General features: G+C 62.8%; 2 protein-coding genes across 2 annotated transcripts; both read right to left on the reverse strand.

Annotated features, from left to right (window-relative positions):
• Nucleotides 1–55: 55 nt before the first annotated feature.
• SLC8A2 (solute carrier family 8 member A2) lies at nucleotides 56–14,421 on the reverse strand. The gene is made up of 8 exons (XM_090129823.1): nucleotides 14,338–14,421; nucleotides 8,722–10,481; nucleotides 6,632–6,735; nucleotides 6,506–6,523; nucleotides 6,033–6,157; nucleotides 4,887–4,986; nucleotides 2,143–2,418; nucleotides 56–451 (listed from the first exon to the last, which is right to left on the reverse strand). The coding sequence occupies exons 2-8, from the start codon at nucleotides 10,473–10,475 to the stop codon at nucleotides 75–77; spliced, it is 2,754 nt and encodes a 917-aa protein (XP_089985949.1). The 5' UTR covers nucleotides 10,476–10,481; nucleotides 14,338–14,421; the 3' UTR covers nucleotides 56–74.
• KPTN (kaptin, actin binding protein) lies at nucleotides 13,131–27,332 on the reverse strand. The gene is made up of 12 exons (XM_090129879.1): nucleotides 26,784–27,332; nucleotides 25,826–25,908; nucleotides 25,398–25,482; nucleotides 25,208–25,262; nucleotides 24,313–24,388; nucleotides 24,157–24,230; nucleotides 22,857–22,966; nucleotides 21,369–21,645; nucleotides 19,634–19,769; nucleotides 18,254–18,415; nucleotides 15,008–15,116; nucleotides 13,131–13,150 (listed from the first exon to the last, which is right to left on the reverse strand). The coding sequence occupies exons 1-12, from the start codon at nucleotides 26,983–26,985 to the stop codon at nucleotides 13,131–13,133; spliced, it is 1,389 nt and encodes a 462-aa protein (XP_089986005.1). The 5' UTR covers nucleotides 26,986–27,332.
• Nucleotides 27,333–27,357: the final 25 nt, after the last annotated feature.

Here is a 27,357-nt window from a genome sequence, read left to right on the forward strand (position 1 = left end):
CCATGCCCCCCATCTCCTCTTGGGGTCTCCATAGGGTCCCCGTTCCCCCCACACCCCCCCACGCCCACCCCCCCTCAGAATCCCCGGATGTGGCAATACGCCTCCAGGCTGGCGAAGAGGATGTAGAGCAGCCAAAGGCCGAGGAAAAGGGCGGCCGTCAGCACTTTGGGGGTGCGCGGCCCCCCCAGCTCCCCCCCGATGTGGGGCCGCCGGCGGTACATGAGGACGCTGATGCAGACGAAGGCGAAGATGGTGAAGAGGGTCACCGAAAAGGCCAAAGTCCCCGTCTGCACCTCAAAGTCCCGGCCCTGGGCTGCCCAATAAATGGCGGCCACCGACCAGGCCACCCCCAGCCCCAGGAAGACGTTGACGGCGTTGGAGCCCGTGACGTTCCCGATGGACGCGTCGGCGCAGTGGTCCTGCAGGGCGGCCACTTTGCTGGCAAAGGTGTCTGTGGGGTGGGGTGGCGGGGGGTGGGGGGTTGGGGGTCGAGGGGAGGGGGGGAGTCGGGATTCGGAGAGGTCAAAGCGGTGGGGAGGACGGGTGGGGGCATTGGGGTGGGTGGGGGTGGGTTGGGGATGGATTGGGATGTGGGGAATGGATGGGGATGGATGGGGATGGATTGGGATGGATGGGAACATTGGGATGGATGGGGATGGATGGGGATGGATGGGGATGTGGGGATGGATGGGTATTGGTTTGGGATGGATGGGGATGGATGGGAACATATTGGGATGGATTGGGATGGATGAGGACATTGGGATGGATGGGGATGGATTGGGAAGGATTGGGATGGATGGGGATGGATTGGGATGGATGGGGATGGGTGAGGATGGGTGGGGATGGATGGGAACATATTGGGATGGATTGGGATGGATGGGGATGGATGGGGATGGATTGGGATGTGGGGATGGATGGGAACATATTGGGATGGATTGGGATGGATGAGGACATTGGGATGGATGGGGATGGATTGGGAAGGATTGGGATGGATGGGGATGTGGGGATGGATGGGGATGGATTGGGATGGATTGGGATGGATTGGGATATGGGGATGGATTGGGATGGATTGGGATTGGTTTGGGATGGGTGGGGATGGATGGGGATATGGGGATGGATTGGGATGGATGGGGATGGATGGGGATGGAATGGGATGTGGGGATGGAATGGGATGGATGGTGATGGGTGGGGATGGAATGGGATGGATGGGGATGGATTGGGATTGTGGAGATGGATGGGAACATATTGGGATGGATTGGGATGGATGAGGACATTGGGATGGATGGGGATGGATGGGGATGGATGGGAACATATTGGGATGGATGGGAACATATTGGGATGGATGGGAACAGATTGGGATGGATGGGGATGGATGGGGACATTGGGAGGGGTGGGCGACATGGGGACATGGGAACAGAGGGATGGATGGGGACATTGGGACACAGGGACATGGGGACGTTGGGACATGGGGACATCACCCCCATGGTCCTCATCGTGTCCCCATTGCTCCCAGTACCCCATCGCCCCCATCGCCCCCATTGTGTTCCCATTGTCCTCTACCCCAGTTGTCCCCATCACCCCTATCGTCCCCATTGTCCCCATTGTCCCAATTGTCCCTATTGTCCCTTTACCCTATTGTCCCCATCACCCTCATTGTCCCCGTTGTCCCTATGGCTCACATCGTCCCCATTGGTCCCCATCGCCTCCATTGCCCCCATTGTCCCCATGGCCTACATTGCACCCATTGTGTCCCCATTGCCACCATGACCCCCAAGGTCCCCATGGCCCCCATGGCCCCCATTGCCCCCATAGCCCCCCAAAACTGCCCCCCATTGCCCCTATTGCCCCCATAGACCCCATTGCCCCCATTGCCCCTATTGCCCCCATAGCCCCCATTGCCCCCATAGTCCCCATTGTCCCCATGGCCTCCGTAGCCCCCATTGCCCCCATTGCCCCCATGACCCCCACGGCCCCCATTGCCCCCACTGCCCCCATTGTGTCCCCACGGCCCCCATGGCCCCCACTGCCCCCATTGCCCCCAAGGCCCCAATGGCCTCCATTGCCCCCATTACTCCCATATCCCCCTTACCCCCCATAGCCCCCATAGCCCCCAAAGCCCCCCCAGCCCCCAGCCCCACACACCAGGGATGGAGGTGCCGAGCGCCACGAAGACGACGGCGTTGACGGAATCTTTGAGGCCGACGGTGCAGCCAAAGTGTGCAGCCAAATCCCCGATGAGCGCCGTGAGGACCCCGATGAGCAGAATGGAGACCCCAAAACACGCCCAGCCGTTGCAGTACTCGGTGGGGGGCACGCAGGCGAACAGAACCTTCCAGAAGACGGTCAGGAAGTGCATCACGTAGTCGAAGCACGACGGCAGGCGCTCCTCCCGCCCGTCCTCCTCCTCCTCCTCCTCGCCTGGGGAGGAAGGCTGCGTCAGAGCCGGGGGGAGTGGGGTGACCCCAAAGGGACCCCATTGACCTCAGAGTGTCACCGGGGTGTAGGAATGGGTGTGGGGTGACCCCAAAGTCATGGGATGGGGGAGGGGGATGTGGGGTGACCCCAAAGGGACCCCATTGACCTCAGAGTGTCACCGGGGGTGTAGGGATGGGTGTGGGGTGACCCCAAAGGGACCCCATTGACCTCAGAGTGTCATCGGGGGTGTAGGGATGGGTGTGGGGTGACCCCAAAGTCATGGGATTTGGGAGAGGGATGTGAGGGTGACACCAAAGGGACCCCATTGACCTCAGAGTGTCACCGGGGGTGTAGGGATGGGTGTGGGGCGACCCCAAAGTCATGGGATGGGGGCGGGGGATGTGGGGTGACCCCAAAGGGACCCCATTGACCTCAGAGTGTCACCAGGGGTGTAGGGATGGGTGTGGGGCGACCCCAAAGTCATGGGATTTGGGAGAGGGATGTGAGGGTGACACCAAAGGGACCCCATTGACCTCAGAGTGTCACCAGGGGTGTAGGGATGGGTGTGGGGTGACCCCAAAGTCATGGGATGGGAGAGGGATGTGGGGTGACCCCAAAGGGACCCCATTGACCTCAGAGTGTCATCGGGGGTGTAGGGATGGGTGTGGGGCGACCCCAAAGTCATGGGATTTGGGAGAGGGATGTGAGGGTGACCCCAAAGGGACCCCATTGACCTCAGAGTGTCACCGGGGTGTAGGGATGGGTGTGGGGTGACCCCAAAGTCATGGGATGGGGGAGGGGGATGTGGGGTGACCCCAAAGGGACCCCATTGACCTCAGAGTGTCACCGGGGTGTAGGGATGGGTGTGGGGTGACCCCAAAGTCATGGGATGGGGGAGGGGGATGTGGGGTGACACCAAAGGGACCCCATTGACCTCAGAGTGTCACCGGGGTGTAGGGATGGGTGTGGGGTGACCCCAAAGGGACCCCATTGACCTCAGAGTGTCACTGGGGGTGTAGGGATGGGTGTGGGGCGACCCCAAAGTCATGGGATTTGGGAGAGGGATGTGAGGGTGACACCAAAGGGACCCCATTGACCTCAGAGTGTCACCGGGGGTGTAGGGATGGGTGTGGGGCGACCCCAAAGTCATGGGATTTGGGAGAGGGATGTGAGGGTGACACCAAAGGGACCCCATTGACCTCAGAGTGTCACCGGGGTGTAGGGATGGGTGTGGGGTGACCCCAAAGTCATGGGATGGGGGAGGGGGATGTGGGGTGACACCAAAGGGACCCCATTGACCTCAGAGTGTCACCGGGGTGTAGGGATGGGTGTGGGGTGACCCCAAAGTCATGGGATGGGGGAGGGGGATGTGGGGTGACCCCAAAGGGACCCCATTGACCTCAGAGTGTCCCGCATGGGCATGGAAATGTGGCAAGGTGTGACCCCCAGGTGACGGTCCCCACAGTTGGGTGTCCCCATGGTTGGGTGTCCTCATAGTTGGGTGTCCCCTCGGTTGGGTGTCCCCATGGTTGGGTGTCCCCATGGTTGGGTGTCCCTATGGTTGGGTGTCCTCATAGTTGGGTGTCCCCACGGTTGGGTGTTCCCACAGTTGGGTGTCCCCATGGTTGGGTGTCCCAATAGTTGGGTGTCCCCATGATGGGTGTCCCCTCGGTTTGGTGTCCCCTCGGTTGGGTGTCCTCATGTTGGGTGTCCCCATAGTTGGGTGTCCCCTCCGTTGGGTGTCCCCACGGTTGGGTGTCCCCACGGTTGGGTGTCCCCATGTTGGGTGTCCCCATGATGGGTGTCCCCACAGTTGGGTGTCCCAATATTTGGGTGTCCCCATAGTTGGGTGTCCCCATGGTTGGGTGTCCCCATGTTGGGTGTCCCCTCGGTTGGGTGTCCCCATGTTGGGTGTCCCCACGGTTGGGTGTCCCCACGGTTGGATTTTCCCATGTTTGGGTATCTCCACGGTTGGGAGTCCCCACGTGATGTCCCCACAGTTGGGTGTCCCCGTGATGGGCGTCCCCACGGTTGGGTGTTCCCACAGTTGGGTGTCCCCTCAGTTGGGTGTCCCCTCAGTTGGGTGTCCCCACAGTTGGGTGTCCCCATGGTTGGGTGTCCCAATAGTTGGGTGTCCCCATGGTTTGGTGTCCCCCTGTTGGGTGTCCCCTCGGTTGGATTTCCCCATGGTTTGGTATCTCCACGGTTGGGAGTCCCCATGTGATGTCCCCATGTTGGGTGTCCCCGTGATGGGTGTCCCCTCGGTTGGCTGTCCCCACAGTTGGGTGTCCCCATGGTTGGGTGTCCCCTCGGTTGGCTGTCCCCACAGTTGGGTGTCCCCTCGGTTGGGTGTCCCCATGGTTGGGTGTCCCAATAGTTGGGTGTCCCCTCGGTTGGGTGTCCCCATGATGGGTGTCCCCACAGTTGGGTGTCCCCATGATGGGTGTCCCCATGGTGCCGCGGTGACACACCAGCGCTGACGGTGATGGCCTCCAGGAACTGCTCCCTCCAGGAGTGCGTCCCGATGACGGTGGCCAGGTTGGTCTTCTTGATCAGTTTGTCCACCGTGTTCTGCAGGAGCATTGTCCCCATGTCCCCATGTCCCCATGTCCCCATGTCCCCATGTCCCCATGTCCCCATGTCCCCATTGTCCCCATCTCCCCTATCCCTATGTCCCCACAATGTCCCCACAGTGTCCCCATGTCCCCACGCCCCGTTGTCCCCCATGTCCCCGTGTATCTGTGCCCCCATGTCCCCACAATGTCTCCAATGTCCCCATGATGTCCCCACGATGTCCCCATTTCCCCAGCATCCCCATGTCCCCATACCCCCACTGTCCCCCACTGTCCCCGTGTCCCCATGATGTCCCCACATCCCCACACCCCCATAGTTCTCATTGTCCCCCATTGTCCCCATGTCCCCACGCTGTCCCCCATTGTCCCTGAGTTCCCATGATGTCTCCACATCCCCTTAGTCCCCATTGTCCCCCATTGTCCCTGTGTCTCCCCATGATGTCCCAGCGTCCCTATGATGTCCCCATGTCCCCACACCCCCATAGTCCCCATTGTCCCCCATTGTCCCCCATTGTCCCTGTGTCCCCACGCCACCCCCCATTGTCCCTGTGTCCCCATGATGTCCCTGTGTCCCCATGATGTCCCCATGTCCCCACACCCTCTTAGTCCCCATTGTCCTCTATTGCCCCCACATCCCCACGCTGTCCCCCATTGTCCCTGTGTCCCCATGATGTCCCCGTGTCCCCATGATGTCCCCATGTCCCCACACTCCCATAGTCCCCATTGTCCCCCATTGATCCTGTATCCCCATGATGTCCCTGTGTCCCTATGATGTCCCCATGTCCCCACACCCCCATAGTCCTCATTGTCCCCCATTGTCCCCACGTCCCCACACTGTCCCCCATTGTCCCTGAGTCCCCATGATGTCCCCATGTCCCCACACCCCCACAGTCCCCATTGTCCCCCATTGTCCCTGTATCCCCATGATGTCCCCACATCCCCACACCCCCCATACTCCCCACTGTCCCTGTGTCCCCATGATGTCCCCATGTCCCCACACCCTCATAGTCCCCATGTCCCCGTGTCCCCACGCTGTCCCCATGCCTTGAAGTCGTAGCTCTCCTCGATGACGACCTCCAGGCGGCAGTTCTCCCCCAGGATGGGTTTCCCCATCTCGGCGATGCGCCGCGCCTCCTCCTCCTCCGCCGACAGCACGCGGTCCTCCTCGGCTGTGGGGTGTGGTGGGGGACGTGGGGACACGGCACGGGGCGGGGGGGGTGGCATTGGGATGTGGGGACACGGTACGGGGGGTGGCATTGGGATGTGGGGACACGGCACGGGGGAGGTGGCATTGGGATGTGGGGATGTGGCAGAGGCATGGGGCAGAGCAAACACACAGCAGGTGGCGCAGGGACATGTGGGGACAGGTGGCACCAGACGGGGTGACATCGGACGTGGGGGTGACATCGGACGTGGAGGTGACATCGGACACGCTGACGATGCAGCACACGGCACCCGCCCTCCTATGGGCCTCATCCATAGGAGGAGGAGGAGGAGGAGGGAGGAAGGGCTCCTACCTTGGTTCAGCAGAAGGGCTGCAGAGGGGAGAGGAGGCGGTGAGAAGCCGCGTGTCCCTCCCACATCCCCCCCCCATGTCCCCCCCATGTCCCCCCCATGTCCCCCCCTGTCCCCCCGCCCCCTACCCGAGATGCCACGTTTCAGCCAGCGCGGCGGCCCCAGCTCGATGAAGAAGTTGTCCCTCTTCTCGTACTCCTCATCGTCCACAATCTTCACCTGCAGCGTCTTCCTGGGGATGGGGACGTGGGGGAGTCACCTCCGGGGATGTCCTGGGAGGATCCCCAGCATCCGTCTGTCCGTCCATCCATCCTTCTGTCCACCCGTCCATCTTTTTGGCGATGCGTCGATCCACCCATCCTCCAATTTCTCCATCCAGCCATGTGTTTCTCCACCCGTCCATCCCTTCATCCATTTCTCCATCCATCCTTCCATCCATCAACTCCTCCATCTGCCCATCCATCCACCCATCCACCCACCCATCCATCCGTCCATCCATCCATCCTCCATCCATCCGTCCATTCATCCTCCATCCATCCACCCACCTACCCACCCATCCTCCATCCATTCCCCCATCCACCCATCCACCCATCCACCATCCATTTCTCCATACCTCCATCCATTTCCTCACCCATCCACCCATCCATCCACCCATCCCTCCATCCATCCCTCCATCCATTTCCACATTCCTCCATCCATCCCTCCATCCCTCCATCCATCCATTTCCACATTCCTCCATCCATCCCTCCATCCCTCCATCCATCCATTTCCCCCCCCATCCATCCATCCCCCCATCCATCCCCCCATCCATCCATCCATCCACCCCTCCATCCATCCATCCATCCACCCATCCATCCATACTCCATCCATTTCCCCATTCCTCCATCCATCCACCCATCCCTCCATCCATTTCCCCATCTCTCCACCCACCCATCCACCCAACCATCCATCCATCCCCCCACCCATCCATCCCCCCACCCATCCATCCATCCCTGCATTAATCCATCCATCCTCCCTTCCATCCACCCATCCACCCATCCCTCCATCCCTCCATCCCTCCATCCATCCATCCATCCATTTCCCCATCCCTCCATCATCCCTCCATCCATTTCCCCATCTCTCCACCCACCCACCCAATCCACCCACACATCCATCCACCCATCCCTCCCTCCCTCCATCCATCCATCCATCCATCCATCCATCCATCCATCCATCCATCCATCCATTTCCCCATCCATCCATCCATCCATCCATCCATCCATCCATCCATCCATCCACCCATCCACCTCTCCATCCCTCCATTCATTCCTCCATCTCTCCATCCATCCATCCATTTCCTCGTCCCTCCATCCATCCACCTACCCACCCACCCACCCCTCCATCCATTTCCCCATCCCTCCCTCCATCCCTCCATCCATCCACCCATCCCTCCCTCCATCCATCCATCCACCCATCCCTCCCTCCATCCATCCATCCATTTCCCCATCCATCCATCCATCCATCCATCCATCCATCCATCCATCCATCTCTCCATCCCTCCATCCCTCCCTCCATCTCTCCATCCATCCATCCACCCCTCCATCCATTTCCCCATCCCTCCCCCCATCCACCCCCCATCCCTCCCTCCCTCCCTCCCTCCCTCCATCCCTCCATCCATCCCTCCCTCCATCCATCCATCCATCCATCCATCCATCCATCCCTCCCTCCATCCATCCATCCATCCATCCATCCATCCGTCCGTCCATCCATCCATCTCTCCATCCCTCCATCCATTTCCTCGTCCCTCCATCCACCCACCCACCCACCCACCCCCCCCTCCATCCATTTCCCCATCCCTCCATCCATCCATCCCTCCATCCATCCATCCATCCATCTATCCATCCATTTCCTCATCCCTCCATCCACCCACCCCTCCATCCATTTCCCCATCCCTCCCTCCATCCCTCCATCCCTCCATCCCTCCATCCATCCATCTCTCCATCCATCCATCCATTTCCTCATCCCTCCATCCATCCCTCCATCCATCCACCCATCCATCCATCTCTCCATCTCTCCATCCATTTCCTCATCCCTCCATCCACCCACCCACCCACCCACCCCTCCATCCATTTCCCCACCCCCCCATCCACCCCCCATCCCTCCCTCCCTCCCTCCCTCCATCCCCCGTTCCCCCACCCCTCCTCCCCACCCCCACCCCCGTCCCCCCGCCCGCCCTCACGCCGTCTCATCGTTGCGGAACTCCAATTCCCCGCATGCATCCTCGTAGTCGACTCCCCCTCCCCTGGCGGTGCCCTCCACGGTGCGGTACGGCAGCATCACCGTCCCGCGGGCGCCGGAGCTTCGCACCACCGTCACCTCCACGGCGCCCTGGCACTCGCTGACGTGCACCACGCGCTCCTGGAAGGAGAAGATGCCGGCGTGGTCGTCGTCCAGGATGGTGACGGTGGCCACCAGCGGCGCCACCAGGCGGCCCTTGGGATGCTCGGCCGAGTCGGCCTCGAACATCCCTTCGGCGTCGCCCACGCGCAGGTTGAGCAGCCGCACGAAGAAGTGCTCGTCCTCCTCGAAGATGTCGTCGTCGATGATGCCGATCTTCAGCTCCTTCTGCGTCTCCCCCGGCTTGAAGATCAGCGTCCCCTCGCTGTACTCGTAGTCCGAGCCCGCCTTGGCCGAGCCGTCCTCCGTCTTGTAGTCCACGTAGAAGGTGTGGTTGAGCTCCGTGCCGTGCTGGCAGGCCACCGACAGCGTCACGGCCCCGCAGTTCTCCAGGCAGTGGTAGAGGCAGGGCTCGAAGAAGATGCGGCTGCACGCCTCCTCCTCGGCGTCCGACGGCACCTCCAGCAGCGCCGAGGAGCGCTTGGAGAACTCGGCCACGTGCTTCTTCAGGACGTTGCCGGCGCCCGTCATCATCCTCGTGGCCTGGATGCGGTAGAAAGCGCGGCTCTTCTGCTGGTGCAGCAGGGCGTAGTAGTTGGCCATGTCCACCAGCTGCTCCAGCTCGCGCTCCGGGTGCTTCTGCTTCAGGTCCTTCAGGATCTGGATCACCTCCCGCCGGCTCTCGTCCAGCTCCTTCTCCTCGGCGCTGGCGGGGAGGGCGGGCGAAGCGGAGCCGGCGACGGCGGAACCTTCGGCCTCGCGGCGCTCGGAGGGCTGGAAGCCGCCGTCCATCTCGATGCCTTTGGGCAGCTCCGCCTCGGTGCCGATGATGATCCCGCTGCGCGGGTCGGCGCGGTAGCGCTTGTAGACGTACTTATAGAAGAGCAGCCGCTTGTCGGCAGCCCAGGCGAAGACCACGCAGACCGGGAAGAAGACGAGGGTGAGCAGCGCTTCCCACACCTGCACCACGCCGGGGGAGATGACGGCCAGGATGAGGTAGAGCCAGATGTAGGCGAAGATGCTCCAGGCGGCCGTGACGAAGAAGACGCGCAGGTGTTTGATGCGGCGGCTCTCCCCGCTGGGGATGACGTAGACGCAGACGGCGATGACCACAAACATGTTGAAGGCGGCGCTGCCCACGATGGTGCCGGGACCCAATTCGCCCGCCTGGAAGTTGTGGCCGCACACCTCGATCACCGACAGCAGGATCTCCGGCGCCGACGAGCCCAGCGCCATCAGCGTCAGGTTGGACACCGTCTCGTTCCAGATGCGCACCGTGCCGATGCTGGTCTCGCCGTTGGCCTTGGTGATGGTGATCTCCTTCTCCTTGGAGGTGATGACCTCGATGGAAGCCATGAAGCGGTCGGCGATGATGGAGACGCCCAGGAACATGTACATCATGGCCACGAAGTAGACGACGGCGCGCGCCGCTTTGTCACCCAAGGAGGGGTCGTCGGGCTGCCAGACGGGCAGCAGCACGCCGGGCTGGCAGCGGTTGGAGCCCTGGCACGTCCCGTTGGTTTCCGACGGCGGCTCCGGGGCGCAGGGCTCCGCCAGCAGCAACGCCGCCGCCAGCGCCGCCCGCCACGCCGCCATGCCGGGCTGTGGGGGGGAGAGGTCAGCGGGGCGGTGGGGAGGGGGGGGGTGAGGGGTGGGTGTGGGTCGGGGCTGCTGAAGAGCTTCGGTGGGTTGGGGGCAGTGGAAGGGGTTGGGGTCAATGCAATGGGTTGGGGTCAGTGCAATGGGTTGGGGGCAATGGAGTGGGTTGGGGGCAATGGAAGGGGTTGGGGTCAATGCAATGGGTTGGGGTCAATGCAGTGGGTTGGGGGCAATGCAGTGGGTTAGGGGCAATGGAAGGGGTTGGGGTCAATGCAGTGGGTTGGGGTCAATGCAGTGGGTTGGGGGCAATGCAGTGGGTTGGGATCAATTCAATGGGTTGGGGTCAATGCAATGGGTTGGGGTCAGTGCAATGGGTTGGGGTCAACGCAATGGGTTGGGGTCAACGCAATGGGTTGGGGTCAACACAGTGGGTTGGGGTCAATGCAGTGGGTTGGGATCAATTCAATGGGTTGGGGTCAATGCAGTGGGTTGGGGTCAATGAAATGTGTTGGGGGCAATGGAAGGGGTTGGGGGAACACAATGGGTTGGGGTCAACGCAATGGGTTGGGGTCAACACAGTGGGTTGGGGTCAATGCAGTGGGTTGGGGTCAATGCAGTGGTGTGGGGTCAACGCAATGGGTTGGGGTCAATGGAATGGATCGGGGTCAACACAATGCTGTGGGGTCATTGCAGTGGGTTGGGGTCAACGCAACGGGTTGGGGTCAAAGCTTTGGGTTGGAGTCATAGCAGAGGGGCTGGGATCAATGGAGTGGGGTTGGGGGGCAGTGCGTTGGGGCTGCAGTGGGGTTGGGAGCAGGGCTGGGGACAATGCTATGGGTCGGGGCAGGATTCAGCGCGGCTGGGAATGGTGCTCTGGGTGTGGGGATGATGCAGTGGGGCTGGAGGCGACGCAGTGGGGCCAGAGACAATGCAATGGAATCAGAGGCAATGCAGTAGGGCTGAAGGTGATGCAGTGGGGCTGGAGGCGATGCAGTGGGGCTGGAGGCAATGCAGTGGGGCTGGAGGCAATGCAATGGGGCTGGAGGAGACGCAGTGGGGCCAGAGACAATGCAATGGAATCAGAGGCAATGCAGTGGGGCCAGAGGCGATGCAATGGGGCTGGAGGCGATGCAATGGGGCTGGAGGCGATGCAGTGGGGCTGAAGGTGATGCAGTGGGGCCAGAGACAATGCAATGGAATCAGAGGCGATGCAGTGGGGCTGGAGGCGATGCAATGGGGCTGGAGGCAATGCAATGGAATCAGAGGCGATGCAGTGGGGCTGGAGGCGATGCAATGGAATCAGAGGCGATGCAGTGGGGCTGGAGGCGATGCAGTGGGGCTGGAGGCGATGCAATGGGGCTGGAGGCGCCACAGTGGGGCCAGAGACAATGCAATGGAATCAGAGGCAATGCAGTGGGGCTGGAGGCGATGCAATGGGGCTGGAGGCGATGCAGTGGGGCTGAAGGTGATGCAGTGGGGCCAGAGACAATGCAATGGAATCAGAGGCGATGCAGTGGGGCTGGAGGCGATGCAGTGGGGCTGGAGGCGATGCAATGGGGCCAGAGACAATGCAATGGAATCAGAGGCGATGCAGTGGGGCTGAAGGCAATGCAATGGGGCTGGAGACGATGCAATGGGGCTGGAGGAGACGCAGTGGGGCCAGAGACAATGCAATGGAATCAGAGGCGATGCAGTGGGGCTGGAGGCGATGCAATGGGGCTGGAGGCAATGCAATGGAATCAGAGGCGATGCAATGGGGCTGGATGCGATGCAATGGGGCTGGATGCGATGCAGTGGGGCTGGAGGCGATGCAGTGGGGCTGGAGGCGATGCAATGGGGCTGGAGGCGCCGCAGTGGGGCCAGAGACAATGCAATGGAATCAGAGGCAATGCAGTGGGGCCAGAGGCGATGCAATGGGACTGGAGGCGATGCAGTGGGGCTGGAGGAGACGCAGTGGGGCCAGAGACAATGCAATGGAATCAGAGGCGATGCAGTGGGGCTGGAGGCGATGCAATGGGGCTGGAGGCAATGCAATGGGACTGGAGGTGATGCAGTGGGGCTGGAGGCGATGCAGTGGGGCTGGAGGTGATGCAGTGGGGCTGGAGGCGATGCAGTGGGGCTGGGCCGCATCCCCGGTCCCCATTGGAACCGCCCACGGCTCCGGGGGTGCAGGGATGCGTGGGCACGCGAGGCTCCGCCCGGCAACCGCGTGGTTCCCATGGCAACGGGGGATGGGAACGGCTCCGAGACGGGGGATGGAGCGGGAAGGGGGGACCGCGAGGGGACCCCCACCGTGAGACCCACACGGCTCTGCCCCATAGCCTCACCCCGGCCGCTCCTCCACCCCATGGCTCCAACCGCGGTCACTCAGACCCCATTTTCCCCATCTCTGTCACTCCGTCCCCACGGCGCTGACCCCGCCGCTCCATCCCCACATCTCCACCCCCCCACATCTCCACCCCCCCCCCTGCCGCCCCCCCCCTCCCCATCCCTCCATCCCGTTCCCGTTGCCCCACGTCGGCACCGACCCCGACCCGCTCCCCCCCCCCCCCCCCCGGGGGGCCGTGGAGCCGTCGCCTCCGCTCTCGGCGGCGCAAACACGGCTGTAATTAATTTAATCGCCTCATTAGCAGCGTCTGGGTGAAACATCAATTAAACCGTCCGGGGGGTTTCTGATAGGGAAAGGCAGGAGGGGGGCAGGGGGCGGGAGGGGGGCACCGCCAGCGGCCGTGGGGACACAGCAGTGCCATCCCATACCTCCATCCCATATCCCCATCTCTGGAGGAGAGAGTTGGGTTTAGGGTTAGGGTTGGGTCGGGGTTGGATTGGGGTCAGGGTTGGGTTGGGGTTGGGGTTGGACTGGGGTTGGGATCGAATTTGGGTTTGGGGTTGGTTGGGTGTGGGGTCGGTTGGGTTTGGGGACAGTCGGGTTGGGGTCAGGGTGGGGCTGGGATTGAATTTGGGGTTGAGGTTGGGGTCAGTTGGATTTGGGATTGGGGTTGATCGAGTTCGGTTTGGTTTGGTTGGGTTGGGTTTGGTTGGGTTTGGGGTTGGGGTTGGGTTGGAGTTGGGGTTGGGATTTGTTGGGTTCGGGGTTGGTTGGGGTTGGGTTGGGGTTGGGATTGGATTTGGGGTTCATTGCATTGGCGTTGGGGTTGGATTTGGGTTGGATTTGGGTTGGATTTGGGGTTTGTTGCTTTGGGGTTTGGGGTTGGGGTTGGATTTGGGGTTCATTGAGTTGGGGTTGGGTTTGGATTTGGAGTTCATTGCGTTGGGGTTGGATTTGGGGTTTGTTGGGTTTGGGGTTGAGTTTAGGATTGGGGTTGGTTGTGCAAGGAACCCCGTTGTCCCCAACCCATCAATGGGGACGGAGCCAGGAGCTGCTGGGGGTGTGGGAAATGGGGAGGGGGGGGGGGAGGAGGAGGAGGAGGGGGAGGAAGAGGAGGAAGAGCGCTGGGGGAGCACCTGCTGCTGCCGGACCCAAACCGGGGGTCCCCCGGGTGGGGCCATGGGGGGGGGGACGCGGGGAACCCTCATCCTCATCACCGACCCCATCCCGTCCTCATCCTCAGCACCGTCCCATCCTCATCCTCATCTTCATCCCCATCCCATCCCCATCCCGCCCCACCGCCAGCCCCCCATCCCCCCCCACCCCATCCTCACCCCGATCCCATTCCCCCCCCTCCAATCCCTCATCCCTCCACCCCCCAACCCCCCCTCCCCGCCCACCACCTGTTCCCATCCTCGAGAATCCCCCGGGGTTCCCCATCCCCATAACCCCCCCCGTTGGTGCCCCCACCCCATAGGGACCCCCCTCCAAATCCCCCCCCCCCGGTGCCCCCCCCGGTCCCACTCCCACCTCTCAGCGCCGTCTGTCCCCGCTCCTTCCCCGCTCCGTTACCGCTCCGTTACCGCTCCATGGCGCGGGCGGGGGGGGGGGCGGGGGGGGCGGAGGCACAGCTGAAGGGGGGGGGCGAGAAAAGGGGGGGGGTACCGGAGAGCCCCGCCCCCATTTCTCCCCCCCCCACCCCCCCGGCTCCCCCCGCTGCAAACGGCGGCGCCGCGCGTTCAGCACCACAGCCGCGGACAGCGCCCGCGTGCCTCAGTTTCCCACGGGGGGGGGGGGGAGTCCCACTCTGCCCCCCCCCCCCCAACCCCACCCCCATCCTCGGGGGGGTCCCCAAAATGCAATGGGGACACACGACCCCCCCCACACACACACAGACACCGTGTGCCTCAGTTTCCCCTCCCCAGAGCCGGAGTTCCTCTCCCCCCCCCGCCCCCCCCCATGGAGCCCCCCGGCGCTGCCCATTAAGTCACACGTGGGGACGGAGCGGGGCCATTTATTGGATTTATTGGGGTCTCTTGGGGGGGGGGGGAAGGGGGGGCATCAAAGGCTGGGTGCCACCGCCTGAATTTTGGGGCCATTTCTCTCCTTTTCGGGCCATTTTCCTCCATTTGGGGGCCGTTTCTTCTCTTTCCAGCCCCACTTGCGGTGCCCTCCCCCCCCCCCCCCCCCCATCCACCACCATCACATGGGGGTCCCGCTCCCCTCCCCCCCCCCCCCCGCCGTGCCCTCCGCGCCACCTCCCTGCGCAGCCGCTCCTTCAGGCGCTGTGCCGTGGGCTCCAGGCTGTGCTGTGGGGGGAGAGGGGGGGGACGGTGACCCACAGGGGGACGCAGGGACCCACAGAGGTGACAAAGTGACCCATGGGGGGGGGGGGCGGCGGCGGGCCACGGACTCATGGGGGTGACACAGGGACCCATGGGTGATGCAGGGACCCTAAGGGTGACATAGAGACCCAAAGGGACCCACGAGGGTGACCCAGAGACCCATGGAGGTGACCCAGGGACCCAAAGGGGGGGACACAGGGACCCATGGGGACCCGCTGAGGTGACACAGGGACCCATGGGGTAACACAGGGACCCATGGAGGTGACAAAGGGACCCACAGAGTGACCCAGTTACCCATGGGGGTGACAGAGAGACCCATAGGGACCCACGAAGGTGACCCAGTGACCCATGGAGGTGACCCAGGGACCCATGGGGGTGACACAGGGACCCATGGGGTGACACAGGGACCCACTGAGGTGACCCAGGGACCCAAAGGGGGGACACAGGGACCCATAGGGACCCACTGAGGTGACACAGGGACCCATAGGGTGACATAGGGACCCATGGGGGTGACACAGGGACCCAAAGGGGGGGCACAGGGACCCATGGGGACCCACTGAGGTGACCCAGTGACCCATAGGGGTGACCCAGTGACCCATAGGGACCCATGGGGGTGACATAGGGACCCCCTGCGGTGACCCAGTGACCCATGGAGGTGACCCAGGGACCCAAAGGGGGGACACAGGGACCCATGGGGACCCGCTGAGGTGACACAGGGACCCATAGGGTGACATTGGGACCCATGGGGGTGACATAGGGACACCCTGCGGTGACCCAGTGACCCATGGAGGTGACCCAGGGACCCAAAGGGGGGGCACAGGGACCCATGGGGACCCACTGAGGTGACACAGGGACCCATAGGGTGACATAGGGACCCATGGGGGTGACACAGGGACCCATGGGGTGACCCATGGTCCCACTGAGGTGACCCAGAGACCCATGGGGGGACACACGGACCCGTGCGGAGGACATAGGGACACAAGGGGACCCACTGAGGTGACACAGAGACCCATAGGGGTGACACAGTGACCCATAGGGACCCATATGGGGGTGACATAGGGACCCCCTGAGGTGACTCAGTGACCCATGGAGGTGACCCAGGGACCCAAAGGGGGGACACAGGGACCCATAGGGACCCGCTGAGGTGACACAGGGACCCATAGGGTGACATAGGGACCCATGGGGGTGACACAGGGACCCATGGGGTGACCCAGGAACCCATGGGGGGACACACGGACCCGTAGGGGGGACATAGGGACACAAGGGGACCCACTGAGGTGACAAAGTGACCCATAGGGGTGACACAGTGACCCATAGGGACCCATATGGGGGTGACATAGGGACCCCCTGAGGTGACCCAGTGACCCATGGAGGTGACACAGGGACCCAAAGGGGGGGCACAGGGACCCATAGGGACCCGCTGAGGTGACACAGGGACCCATAGGGTGACATAGGGACCCATGGAGGTGACAAAGGGACCCATGGGTGATGCAGGGACCCTAAGGGTGACATAGAGACCCAAAGGGACCCACGAGGGTGACCCAGAGACCCATGGAGGTGATGCAGGGACCCAAAGGGGGGGACACAGGGACCCAAAGGGGGGGACATAGGGACCCATGGGGACCCGCTGAGGTGTCACAGGGACCCATGGGGTAACACAGGGACCCACGGGGGTGACAAAGGGACCCACAGAGTGACCCAGTTACCCATGGGGGTGACAGAGAGACCCATAGGGACCCATGAAGGTGACCCAGTGACCCATGGAGGTGACAAAGGGACCCATGGGGGTGACACAGGGACCCACAGGGTGACACAGGGACCCATGGGGACCCACTGAGGTGACACAGTGACCCACAGAGGTGACCCAGTGACCCAAAGGGCGACGCAGGGACCCATAGCGTGACATAGGGACCCAACGGGGGGGTGACTGGGGGACCCAAGGGGGGGGTGAGTTGGGGACCCAACGGGGGGGGTGACACAGGGACCCAAGGGGGGGTGACACAGGGATCCATGGGGGTGACCCAGTGACCCAAAGGGTGACACAGGGACCCATAGCTCGACATAGGGACCCAACGGGGGGTGACTGGGGCACCCAACGGGGGGGTGATGCAGGGACCCAATGGGGGGTGACACAGGGACCCAAGGGGGGGGTGACGCAGTGACCCATGGGGGGGGGTGACACAGGGACCCATGGGGGGGGGTGACACAGGGACCCATGGGGGGGTGACCCGGTGACCCAAAAGGTGACATAGGGGACCCAAGGGCGCGACATAGGGACCCAAGGGGGGGTGACTCGGGGACCCAACGGGGGGGTGACTGGGGGACCCAAGGGGGGGGTGATGCAGGGACCCAAGGGGGGGTGACTGGGGGACCCAAAGGGTGACACAGGGACCCATAGCTCGACATAGGGACCCAACGGGGGGTGACTGGGGGACCCAAGGGGGGGGTGACGCAGGGACCCAAGGGGGGGGTGATGCAGGGACCCATGGGGGGGGTGACTGGGGGACCCAAAGGGTGACGCAGGGACCCATAGCTCGACATAGGGACCCAATGGGGGGTGACTGGGGGACCCAACGGGGGGGTGACACAGGGATCCATGGGGGTGACCCAGTGACCCAAAGGGTGACGCAGGGACCCATAGCGTGACATAGGGACCCAATGGGGGGGTGACAGGGGCACCCAAGGGGGGGGTGATGCAGGGACCCAACAGGGGGTGACGCAGGGACCCATAGTGCGACATAGGGACCCAACGGGGGGGTGACTCGAGGACCCAACGTGGGGGTGACGCAGGGACCCAAGGGGGGGGTGACACAGGGACCCATGGGGGGGGTGACTGGGGGACCCAAAGGGTGACGCAGGGACCCATAGCGCAACATAGGGACCCAACGGGGGGGTGAGTTGGGGACCCAACGGGGGGGTGACACAGGGACCCAACGGGGTGGGTGCGCAGGGATCCATGGGGGTGACCCAGTGACCCAAAGGGTGACGCAGGGACCCATAGCGCGACATAGGGACCCAACGGAGGGGTGACAGGGGAACCCAACGGGGGGGTGACTGGGGCACCCAACGGGGGGGGGGTGCCACGGAGGGGCAGCACCCACCTGCAGGACGTGCAGCCCCTGCAGGCAGCCCACGGCCACCTCCCGCAGCCCATCGCCCGTCAGGTCCGCCCCGCACAGCGCCAGCACCGGGCCGGGGAAGCGCCGCGTCCAGAGCAGCTGGAAACCGCAGCGCCGGCCGCGGTAACCGTAGCACAGCAGCTCCTATGGGGGGGAGGGGGGGGCTCAGAGACACCCCCCCCGCCCCCCCAACCCCCCGACCCGCAGTATAAACACACCCCCCTCCGCAGCCTCGTTAGTGCCGGTGTTAATTAATCGCCTCCCAGGTGGGAGGGAGCGCTGGGGGTCTCGGCTCAGCTCGTTTCTAAGCGCTGTGCGCCCACCCTGTTGGGGGGGGGAGGAGACCCCCGCCCCCCCCCCCCATCGTCGTGCATTGGGTGCCACCGTGGAGGTGTTGGGGGTTGGGGGTCCCACCGTGAGCGGCAATGGGGGGGTGGGGGACCCACAAAATGGGGGGGGGAGCCAGCAAGGAGTCTCCCCCTCCTCATGGTGGAGGATCCCTGAGATGGGGGGGGGTCTCTCCTTCCTCCTCCCCACAGTGTAGGACCCTCAAAATGGGGCTGGGGGGTCCCACAATGAGCAGCAATGGGAGTGGGGGGGGGTCTCCCCCTCCTCCTCATAGCATAAGACCCCCAAAATGAGGGGGGGGAGTCCCACAATTAGCAGCAACAGGAGCTGGGGGGGTCTCCCCTTCCTCCTCCCCACAGTGTAGAACCCTCAAAGTGGGGAGGGGTCCCACAATGAGCAGCAGTGGGAGTGGGGGGGGGTCTCCCCCTCCTTCTCATAGCATAAGACCCCCAAAATGAGGGGGGGGGGAGTCCCACAATTAGCAGCAATGGGGGCTTGGGGAGGGGGTTTGGGGGGGTCTCCCCCTCCTCTTCCCCTCGGTGTGGGACCCTCAAAGTGGGGCGGGGTCCCACAATGAGCAGCAATGGGATTGGGGGGGTCTCCCCCTCCTCCTCATAGCATAAGACCCCCAAATTGGGGTGGGGGAGTCCCACAATAAGCAGCAACAGAAGCTTGGGGGGGTCTCCCCTTCCTCCTCCCCACGGTGGAGGACCCTCAAAGTGGGGTGGGGTCCCACAATGAGCAGCAATGGGATTGGGGGGGTCTCCCCCTCCTCCTCATAGCATAAGACCCCCAAAATGAGGGGGGGGGGAGTCCCACAATAAGCAGCAACGTGGACTTGGGGGGGGTCCCCCCACGGTGTAGGACCCCCAAAATGGGTTTGGGGGGAGGAGGGGGCGGGTGTTCAGCAGCGGCCATTTCCCAGCCTGTCGGTGGCCGCAGCCCCTCGGGGTCCCCCGGTGCCATCTGATGTCCCCCCCCCCCCCCAAAACCCGCCCCCCCCCCGGGCCCTACCTGCCCATAGGTGCCCAGCAGAACCTCGCGGCCGCCGTCCAGCGCCGTGCCGGCCAGCATGGCGCACAGCACCGCGTCGTGCTGGGCGCTGCCAGGCAGGGACAGCTGCTCCGTCAGCCCGCGGCTCAGCACGTCCCTGGGGGGGGACACGGGGACGTGGGGACAGACAGAAGGATGGAGGGGGAGGGGGAAGGGGGAGGGGGGCGCGGGGATGGATGTGGGGATGTGGGGACGTGGGGGTGTGGGGACAGACAGAAGGACGGGGGGATGTGGGGATGGATGTGGGGATGTGGGGACATGGGGGTGTGGGGACAGACAGAAGGACATGGGGACACGGGGATGGATGTGGGGATGTGGGGGTGTGGGGATGGACGTGGGGATGTGGGGACAGACAGAAGGACATGGGGATGTGGGGATGGATGTGGGGATGTGGGGATGTGGGGATGTGGGGATGTGGGGACAGACAGAAGGACATGGGGATGTGGGGATGGATGTGGGGATGTGGGGACAGACAGAAGGACATGGGGATGTGGGGATGGATGTGGGGATGTGGGGACAGACAGAAGGACATGGGGACACGGGGATGGATGGGGGACGTGGGGGTGTGGGGGTGTGGGGACAGACAGAAGGACGGGGGGATGTGGGGATGAATGTGGGGATGTCGGGACGTGGGGGTGTGGGGATGGATGTGGGGACAGACAGAAGGACATGGGGACACGAGGATGGATGTGGGGACGTGGGGGTGTGGGGACAGACAGAAGGACGGGGGGATGTGGGGATGGATGTGGGGATGTGGGGACAGACAGAAAGACATGGGGATGTGGGGATGGATGTGGGGATGTGGGGACAGACAGAAGGACGTGGGGATGTGGGGAATGGATGTGGTGACTTGAGGACAGACAGAAGGATGGGGGGGGGACACAGGAATGGATGTGGGGATGTGGGGACAGACGGAAGGACAGGGGGACATGAGGGCGTGGGAACAGACAGAAGGATGTGGGGACATGGGGATGGATGTGGGGACGTGGGGACAGACAGAAGGACGTGAGGATGTGGGGATGGATGTGGGGACGTGGGGATATGGGGACAGACAGAAGGACGTGGGGATGGATTTGGGGACATGGGGATGGACATGGGGTCAGACATGGGGACAGACAGAAAGACATGGGGATGGATGTGGGGACACAGGGACGTGGGGACAGACATAGGGATGTAGGGACAGACATGGGGACGGACATGGGGACATGGGGACACTCTGCTTGCTCAACCCCTGGGGGTGAGGACATGGCGACACAGGGATGGACACAAGGACAGACGTGGGGACACGGGGACAGACAGAGGGACAGGGGGATGTGGGGACGGGGATGAATGCGGGGATGTGGGGGACAGACAGAAGGACGTGAGGACGTGGGCATGGATGTGGGGACGTGGGGATGGACATGGGGTCAGAGGTGGGGACAGACAGAAGGACACAGGGATGGTTGTGGGGACACGGGGACGTGGGGACAGACATAGGGACGTGGGGACAGATGTGGGGACGGACATGGGGACGTGGGGACAGATGTGGGGACAGACATGGGGACGTGGGGACGGACGTGGGGACAGATGTGGGGACGCGAGGATGGACGTGGGGGTGGATGTGGGGACACTCTGCTTGGTGAGGACGTGGGGACATGGGGATGGACACAAGGACAGACGTGGGGACACGGGGACAGACAGAGGGACACGCACTCACCGGTACACCACCGACATCTCGATGGTGCTGGCCACCAGCAGGCTGTAGTGAGGGTTGGGCTCCAGGCTGGGCGTTGGTGGCCCCACATCGACGTCCCCACGCTGCCCCCCCACGTCGTCCCCACGTTGTCCCCCCACGTCGTCCCCACGTTGTCCCACCACGTCGTCCCCACGTTGTCCCCCCACGTCGTCCCCATCGTCGTCCGGCTCCTCCAGGGGGAAGAGCAGCACGGTGGAGATGGGGCCGTCCTGCTGGATGCTCCAGCTCTGCAGCACCGCTGGGATATGGGGACACAGAGCGGTTATGGGGGTGGGTGGTGGCCTGTGGGGACAAGCATCAGGGCCAGGGGACATGTATTGGGACCATGGGGACACAATATGGCCATGGGGACACCCATCAGGGCCATGGGGACGTGGTATGGCCATGGGGACACAATATGGTCATGGGGACACAATATGGCCATGGGGTCACCCATCAGGGCCATGGGGACACAATATGGTCATGGGAACACAATACGGTCATGGGCACCCTATTGGGACTATGGGGACACAATATGGCCATGGGGACACGTGGTGGCCCCAGGAGATGGACCAGGACTATGGGGACAAGCATCAGGGCCATGGGGACACTCATTGGGACCATGGGGACACAATATGGCCATGGGGTCACCCATCAGGGCCATGGGGACGCTTACTGGGGCCATGGGGACACAGTATGGCCATGGGGACACGTGGTGGCCCCAGGAGACAGATCAGGACTATAGGGACGCCCATCAGGACCGTAACAACAATTATTGGGACCATGGGGACACGATATGGCCATGGGGTCACCTATCAGGGCCATGGGGACGTGGTATGGCCATGGGGACACAATGTGGCCATGGGGATACTTATTGGGACCATGGGGTCACAATGTGGCCATGGGGACACTTATTGGGGCCATGGGGTCACAATGTGGCCATGGGGACACTTATTGGGGCCATGGGGACACAATGTGGCCATGGGGACACTTATTGGGACCATGGGGACACAGTATGGCCATGGGGACACAATGTGGCCATGGGGACACCCATCAGGGCCATGGGGACGCTTATTGGGACCATGGGGTCACAATGTGGCCATGGGGACACTTATTGGGGCCATGGGGTCACAATGTGGCCATGGGGACACTTATTGGGACCATGGGGACACAATGTGGCCATGGGGACACTTATTGGGATCATGGGGACATGATATGGCCATGGGGTCACCTATCAGGGCCATGGGGACGTGGTATGGCCATGGGGACACAATGTGGCCATGGGGTCACCCATCAGGGCCATGAGGACGCTTATTGGGACCATGGGGTCACAATGTGGCCATGGGGACACTTACTGGGGCCATGGGGTCACAATGTGGCCATGGGGACACTTATTGGGGCCATGGGGTCACAATGTGGCCATGGGGACACTTATTGGGGCCCTGGGGTCACACGGCGCCCACCACTCACCGCGCGTGTCCTGGTCCACGTGTGCCACACGGACGTAGCCGCTCTGACAGCCCACGGCGGTGAGACGGCGCCGCGACGCCGGCACGGCACAGACATCCAACCACAGCACGCTGCCGGGGCGTGGGGACGGGGAGGGGACATCGAGGGGGGACGTCGTGGGGACGTTGAGGGGACATCGTGGGGGGACACCATGGGGAGATTAAGAAATTGTTGAGAGGACATCATGGGAACACCATGGGGACATCATGGGGACATTAAGGAATCGTTGAGGGGACATCATGGGAACATCATAGGGACATCATGGGGATGCTGAGGGGACATCGTGGGGACATCATGGGGACATTAAGGAATCGTTAAGGGGACATCATGGAAACACCATCAGGACATCATTGGGACTTTGAGGGGACATCATGGGGACATCATGGGGACATGAAGGAATCGTTGAGGGAACATCATGGGGACATCATGGGGATATTGAGGGGACATCATGGGGACATTAAGGAATTGTTGAGGGGACATCATGGAAACACCATGGGGACAACATGGGGACGTTGAGGGGACATCATGGGGACATCATGGGGATATTGAGGGGACATCACAGGGATGTTGAGGGGACGTTGAGGGGACATCAAGGGGACATTAAGGAATCGTTGAGGGGACATCATGGGAACATCATAGGGACATCATGGGGATGCTGAGGGGACATCATGGGGACATCATGGGGACATCATGGGGACGTTCAGGGGGGACATCATGGGGGGACATCATGGGGACATTGAGGAATCATTGAAAGGACATCATGGAAACATCATAGGGACATCATGGGAACGTTGAGGGGACATCGTGGGGACATTAAGGAATCGTTGAGGAGACATCATGGAAACACCATGGGGACATCATGGGGACATTGAGGGGACATCGTGGGGGGACATCTTGGAGACGTGGGGACGTGAGGATATCAGGACATTGAGGGGACACGATGGAGACGTGGGGACACCATGGGGACACTGAGGGGACACAACGGGGGTGCTGAGGGGACACTGAGGGGACATGATGGAGATGTGGGGACACCAGGACATTGTGGGGACATTGAGAGGACAACCACGGGGACACTGAGGGGACATCATGGGGACATGATGGAAACATGGGGACACCAGGGTATTGCAGGGGGCAGTGAGAAGACACCATGGGGACGCTGTGGGGACATTATGGGAACGTCATGGGGACACTGAGGGGACGTTGCTGGGACATGGGATTATGGGGACATCGTGGGGACAATGGGGACATCCATCCCTCCCACCTGCTGGGCAGCTCCTGCAGCTCCGGGAAGAGTTCATGGACCGGCTGCTCCTCGAACTGATGCAGCCCCTCATTCTGTGTGGGGACATCGGGGACAGTGGGACAACGCGTCCGTCTGTCCGTCCGTCCCCCCCGGTGCCTCCCCATCCCTGCTCACCTCCCGGTACAGATGGATCCCGGGGTCGGTGCCGCTCAGCAGGAACACGGTGTCACATCTGTCCCCAACGCGGACCCTGGGATGGGGGGAGGACGGATGCATTGGGGACACAGCATGGGGACACAATGGGGGAAACTGGGGACACAGCATGGGGACACAGCGGGATGGAAGGGGAACGCAGTGGGGACATGGAAGTGGCACAGAGGGACAGGGGTGGCAATGGGGACACGATGGGGACACGCTGGGGACAGGGGGGGTGACACGTGGGGTGACACATAGGGGATGGGGGGGTGACACGTGGGGTGACACAGAGGACATGCAGAGTGACACGTGGGGTGACACGTGGGGTGACACACAGGGGATGTGGGGGGTGACACGTGGGGTGACACACAGGGGACATGCGGGGTGACACGTGGGGTGACACATAGGGGACATGGAGGGTGACACATGGGGTGACACAGGGGACATGGGGGGTGACACGTGGGGTGACACGCTGGGGACATGGGGGGTGACATGTGGGGTGACACAGGGGACATGGGGGTGACACGTGGGGTGACAGACAGGGGACATGGGGGGTGACACTTGGTGTGACACAGAGGACATGGGGGTGACACGTGAGTTGACACAGGGGACATGGGGGTGACACTTGTGGTGACACAGGGGACATGGCGGGGTGACACGTGGGGTGACACAGGGGACATGGAGGGGTGACACGTGGGGTGACAGGGGACATGGGGGGTGACACTTGGGGTGACACAGGGGACATGGCGGGGTGACATGTGGGGTGACACAGGGGACAAAGGGGGTGACACATGGGGTGACACAGAGGACATGGAGGGGTGACACGTGGGGTGACAGACAGGGGACATGGGGGGTGACACTTGGGGTGACGCACTCAGCGTGGCACAGCTGCAGGGGGGTGAAGCGTAGTTCCAGGTTGAGGCAGCTCTCTGTGGGGGTGACATCACGGTGACACCATCACGGTGACATCATCACGGTGACGTCATCACGGTGACGTCATCACGGTGACGTCATCACAGTGACATCATCACGGTGACAACGGGGGACACGGGGACGTCACCCACGCGCCACTGAGTCGAGGTCGAACTCGCAGCCCGGCTCGTAGTCGCAGTAGATGTTGAGGAAGGGGCTGGGTTTGTCCCCGGAGTCCTGCCGGTAATTAATTACCCCGTTAATTACCCTGTTAATTACCCCACGTTGCACCTCCACGAAGACAACACCCGCTTAACGACCCACACCTTAATGAGCGTGCTGCACCATGAATGATCCCCAAGCACTAACACAGGCGACGCCCCACTAATTAGCAACCATGCACCTCGATGAAAACGATGCCTAATTAACTAATTACCCCCTGTCTTAATTAATTACCACACAGGCAACGTCCACTTCATTAACCCCCTACCTTGACGAAGGCAATGCCCAATTAACAAGCCAACCCACCGCGTGCCCGGATGAAGGCCGTGCCCAGTTAATTAACCAGGGAGTTAATTACCTTAATGAAGGTGATGCCCACCACCAGTCCCCGTTTTGGGGCCGATTTCTGGAAGCAGCCGATGGAGACGATCTCTGCATCCACTGCAGAGCGGTGTCAGAGGGGGGCAGCCCCATAGGACCCCCATGGGACCCCCCATATAGAACCCCCCCAATGGGAACCCCCAGTAGGACCCCCCCAGTGGGTGACCCCCAATGGGACCCCCCCAATGGGACCCCCCCCAATAGGACCCCCACAATGGGAGCCCCCCATTAGGACCCCCCCCAGTGGGAGCCCCCCAATGGAAACCTCCCAATGGAAACCCCCCAATGAGACCCCCCCCCATTGGGACCCCCCCCAATAGGACCCACACAATGGGAGCCCCCCAATGAGACCCCCCCATTGGGACCCCCCCAGTGGGACCCCCCCCCAATGGGACCCCCCCAATGGAAACCTCCCAATGGAACCCCCCCCCATGAGACCCCCAAGTGGGACCCCCCCCGATGGGACCCCCCCCCAGTGGAAATCCCTGAATGGAAAGCTCCCAATGGGACCCCCCCCAATGATGGGACCCCCCCCACTGGAAACCTCCCAATGGAAACCCCCCCATGAGACCCCCCAAGAACCCCCCCAATGGGACCCCTCCCAATGGAACCCCCCCCAATGTACCCCCCCCTTTGACCCCTTGTCCTTTGACCCCTTCCTTTTATCTCAACCTTTGGACCCCGCCCTCTGACCTCTGCCCCCCCTTTTGGCCCCTCCCCCTTTTAACCCATCTCTGACCCCTCCACCAGACCCCGCCCCCTTTTTTTGGCCCCGCCCCTGCTCCCAATCCGGCACAACCATTGGCCGCAGTACACCCCCAGACCACGCCCCTTCACAGATGGCCCCGCCCCCCACCCGGGGGCTGCAGGCCACCACGTGACTCCGCCCACCCTCGCGACCCGGAAGTAGACGCCCTCCGGCCCCGCCCCCTGACCCGGGATGTAGGTGAACTGCAGCTCTCGCGCCACGGGCCGCAGTTTGTGCCGCAGGTGTTGGTAGCGGAAGTGCAGCACTTTGCCCTTCAGCGTGGCCGCCAGCAGCCCCCCGCCTCCGGGCAGCGCCGCCAGCCCGTACACGTTGCTCTGCGACGGGAGGCGGCTGCAGCTGTCCTCCACCAGCGGGCACGGCCCCGCCATTATCCGCAAACCGGGACCGGCGCGGCGCGGGGCAGCCCCGACACCGCCGTTCTGGGGGATGGGGCCTGCGATGCGCGCGGCGCGGTGACGTCACTGATCGGCGACGGGTGGGCGGACGGAGCACCAATGGGAAGCGGGGAGTGGTGGGAAGTGGGCGTGGCCGGATGGAAGGGGCGTGGTCTGAAGGCAGGGGGCGGGGCCTGAGGCAGCATTCCCTATAGGGGGATGGGGGGCTGTGGGGCAGCTGTGGGGCACACAGAAACCCCCCCCAAAAAAGTGATGCTGAGGGGAAACGGGGCACAAAAGAGAGCAGACGGGGAGGTTATGGGGCGGCTATGGGGCACAGAAGGACAGAAAGGGGGCTGTGGGGCA

The sequence above is a fragment of the Phasianus colchicus genome, chromosome 38 (assembly GCF_987193195.1).
Source record: "Phasianus colchicus chromosome 38, bPhaCol1.hap1.1, whole genome shotgun sequence".
Classification (NCBI taxonomy): Eukaryota; Metazoa; Chordata; class Aves; order Galliformes; family Phasianidae; genus Phasianus; species Phasianus colchicus.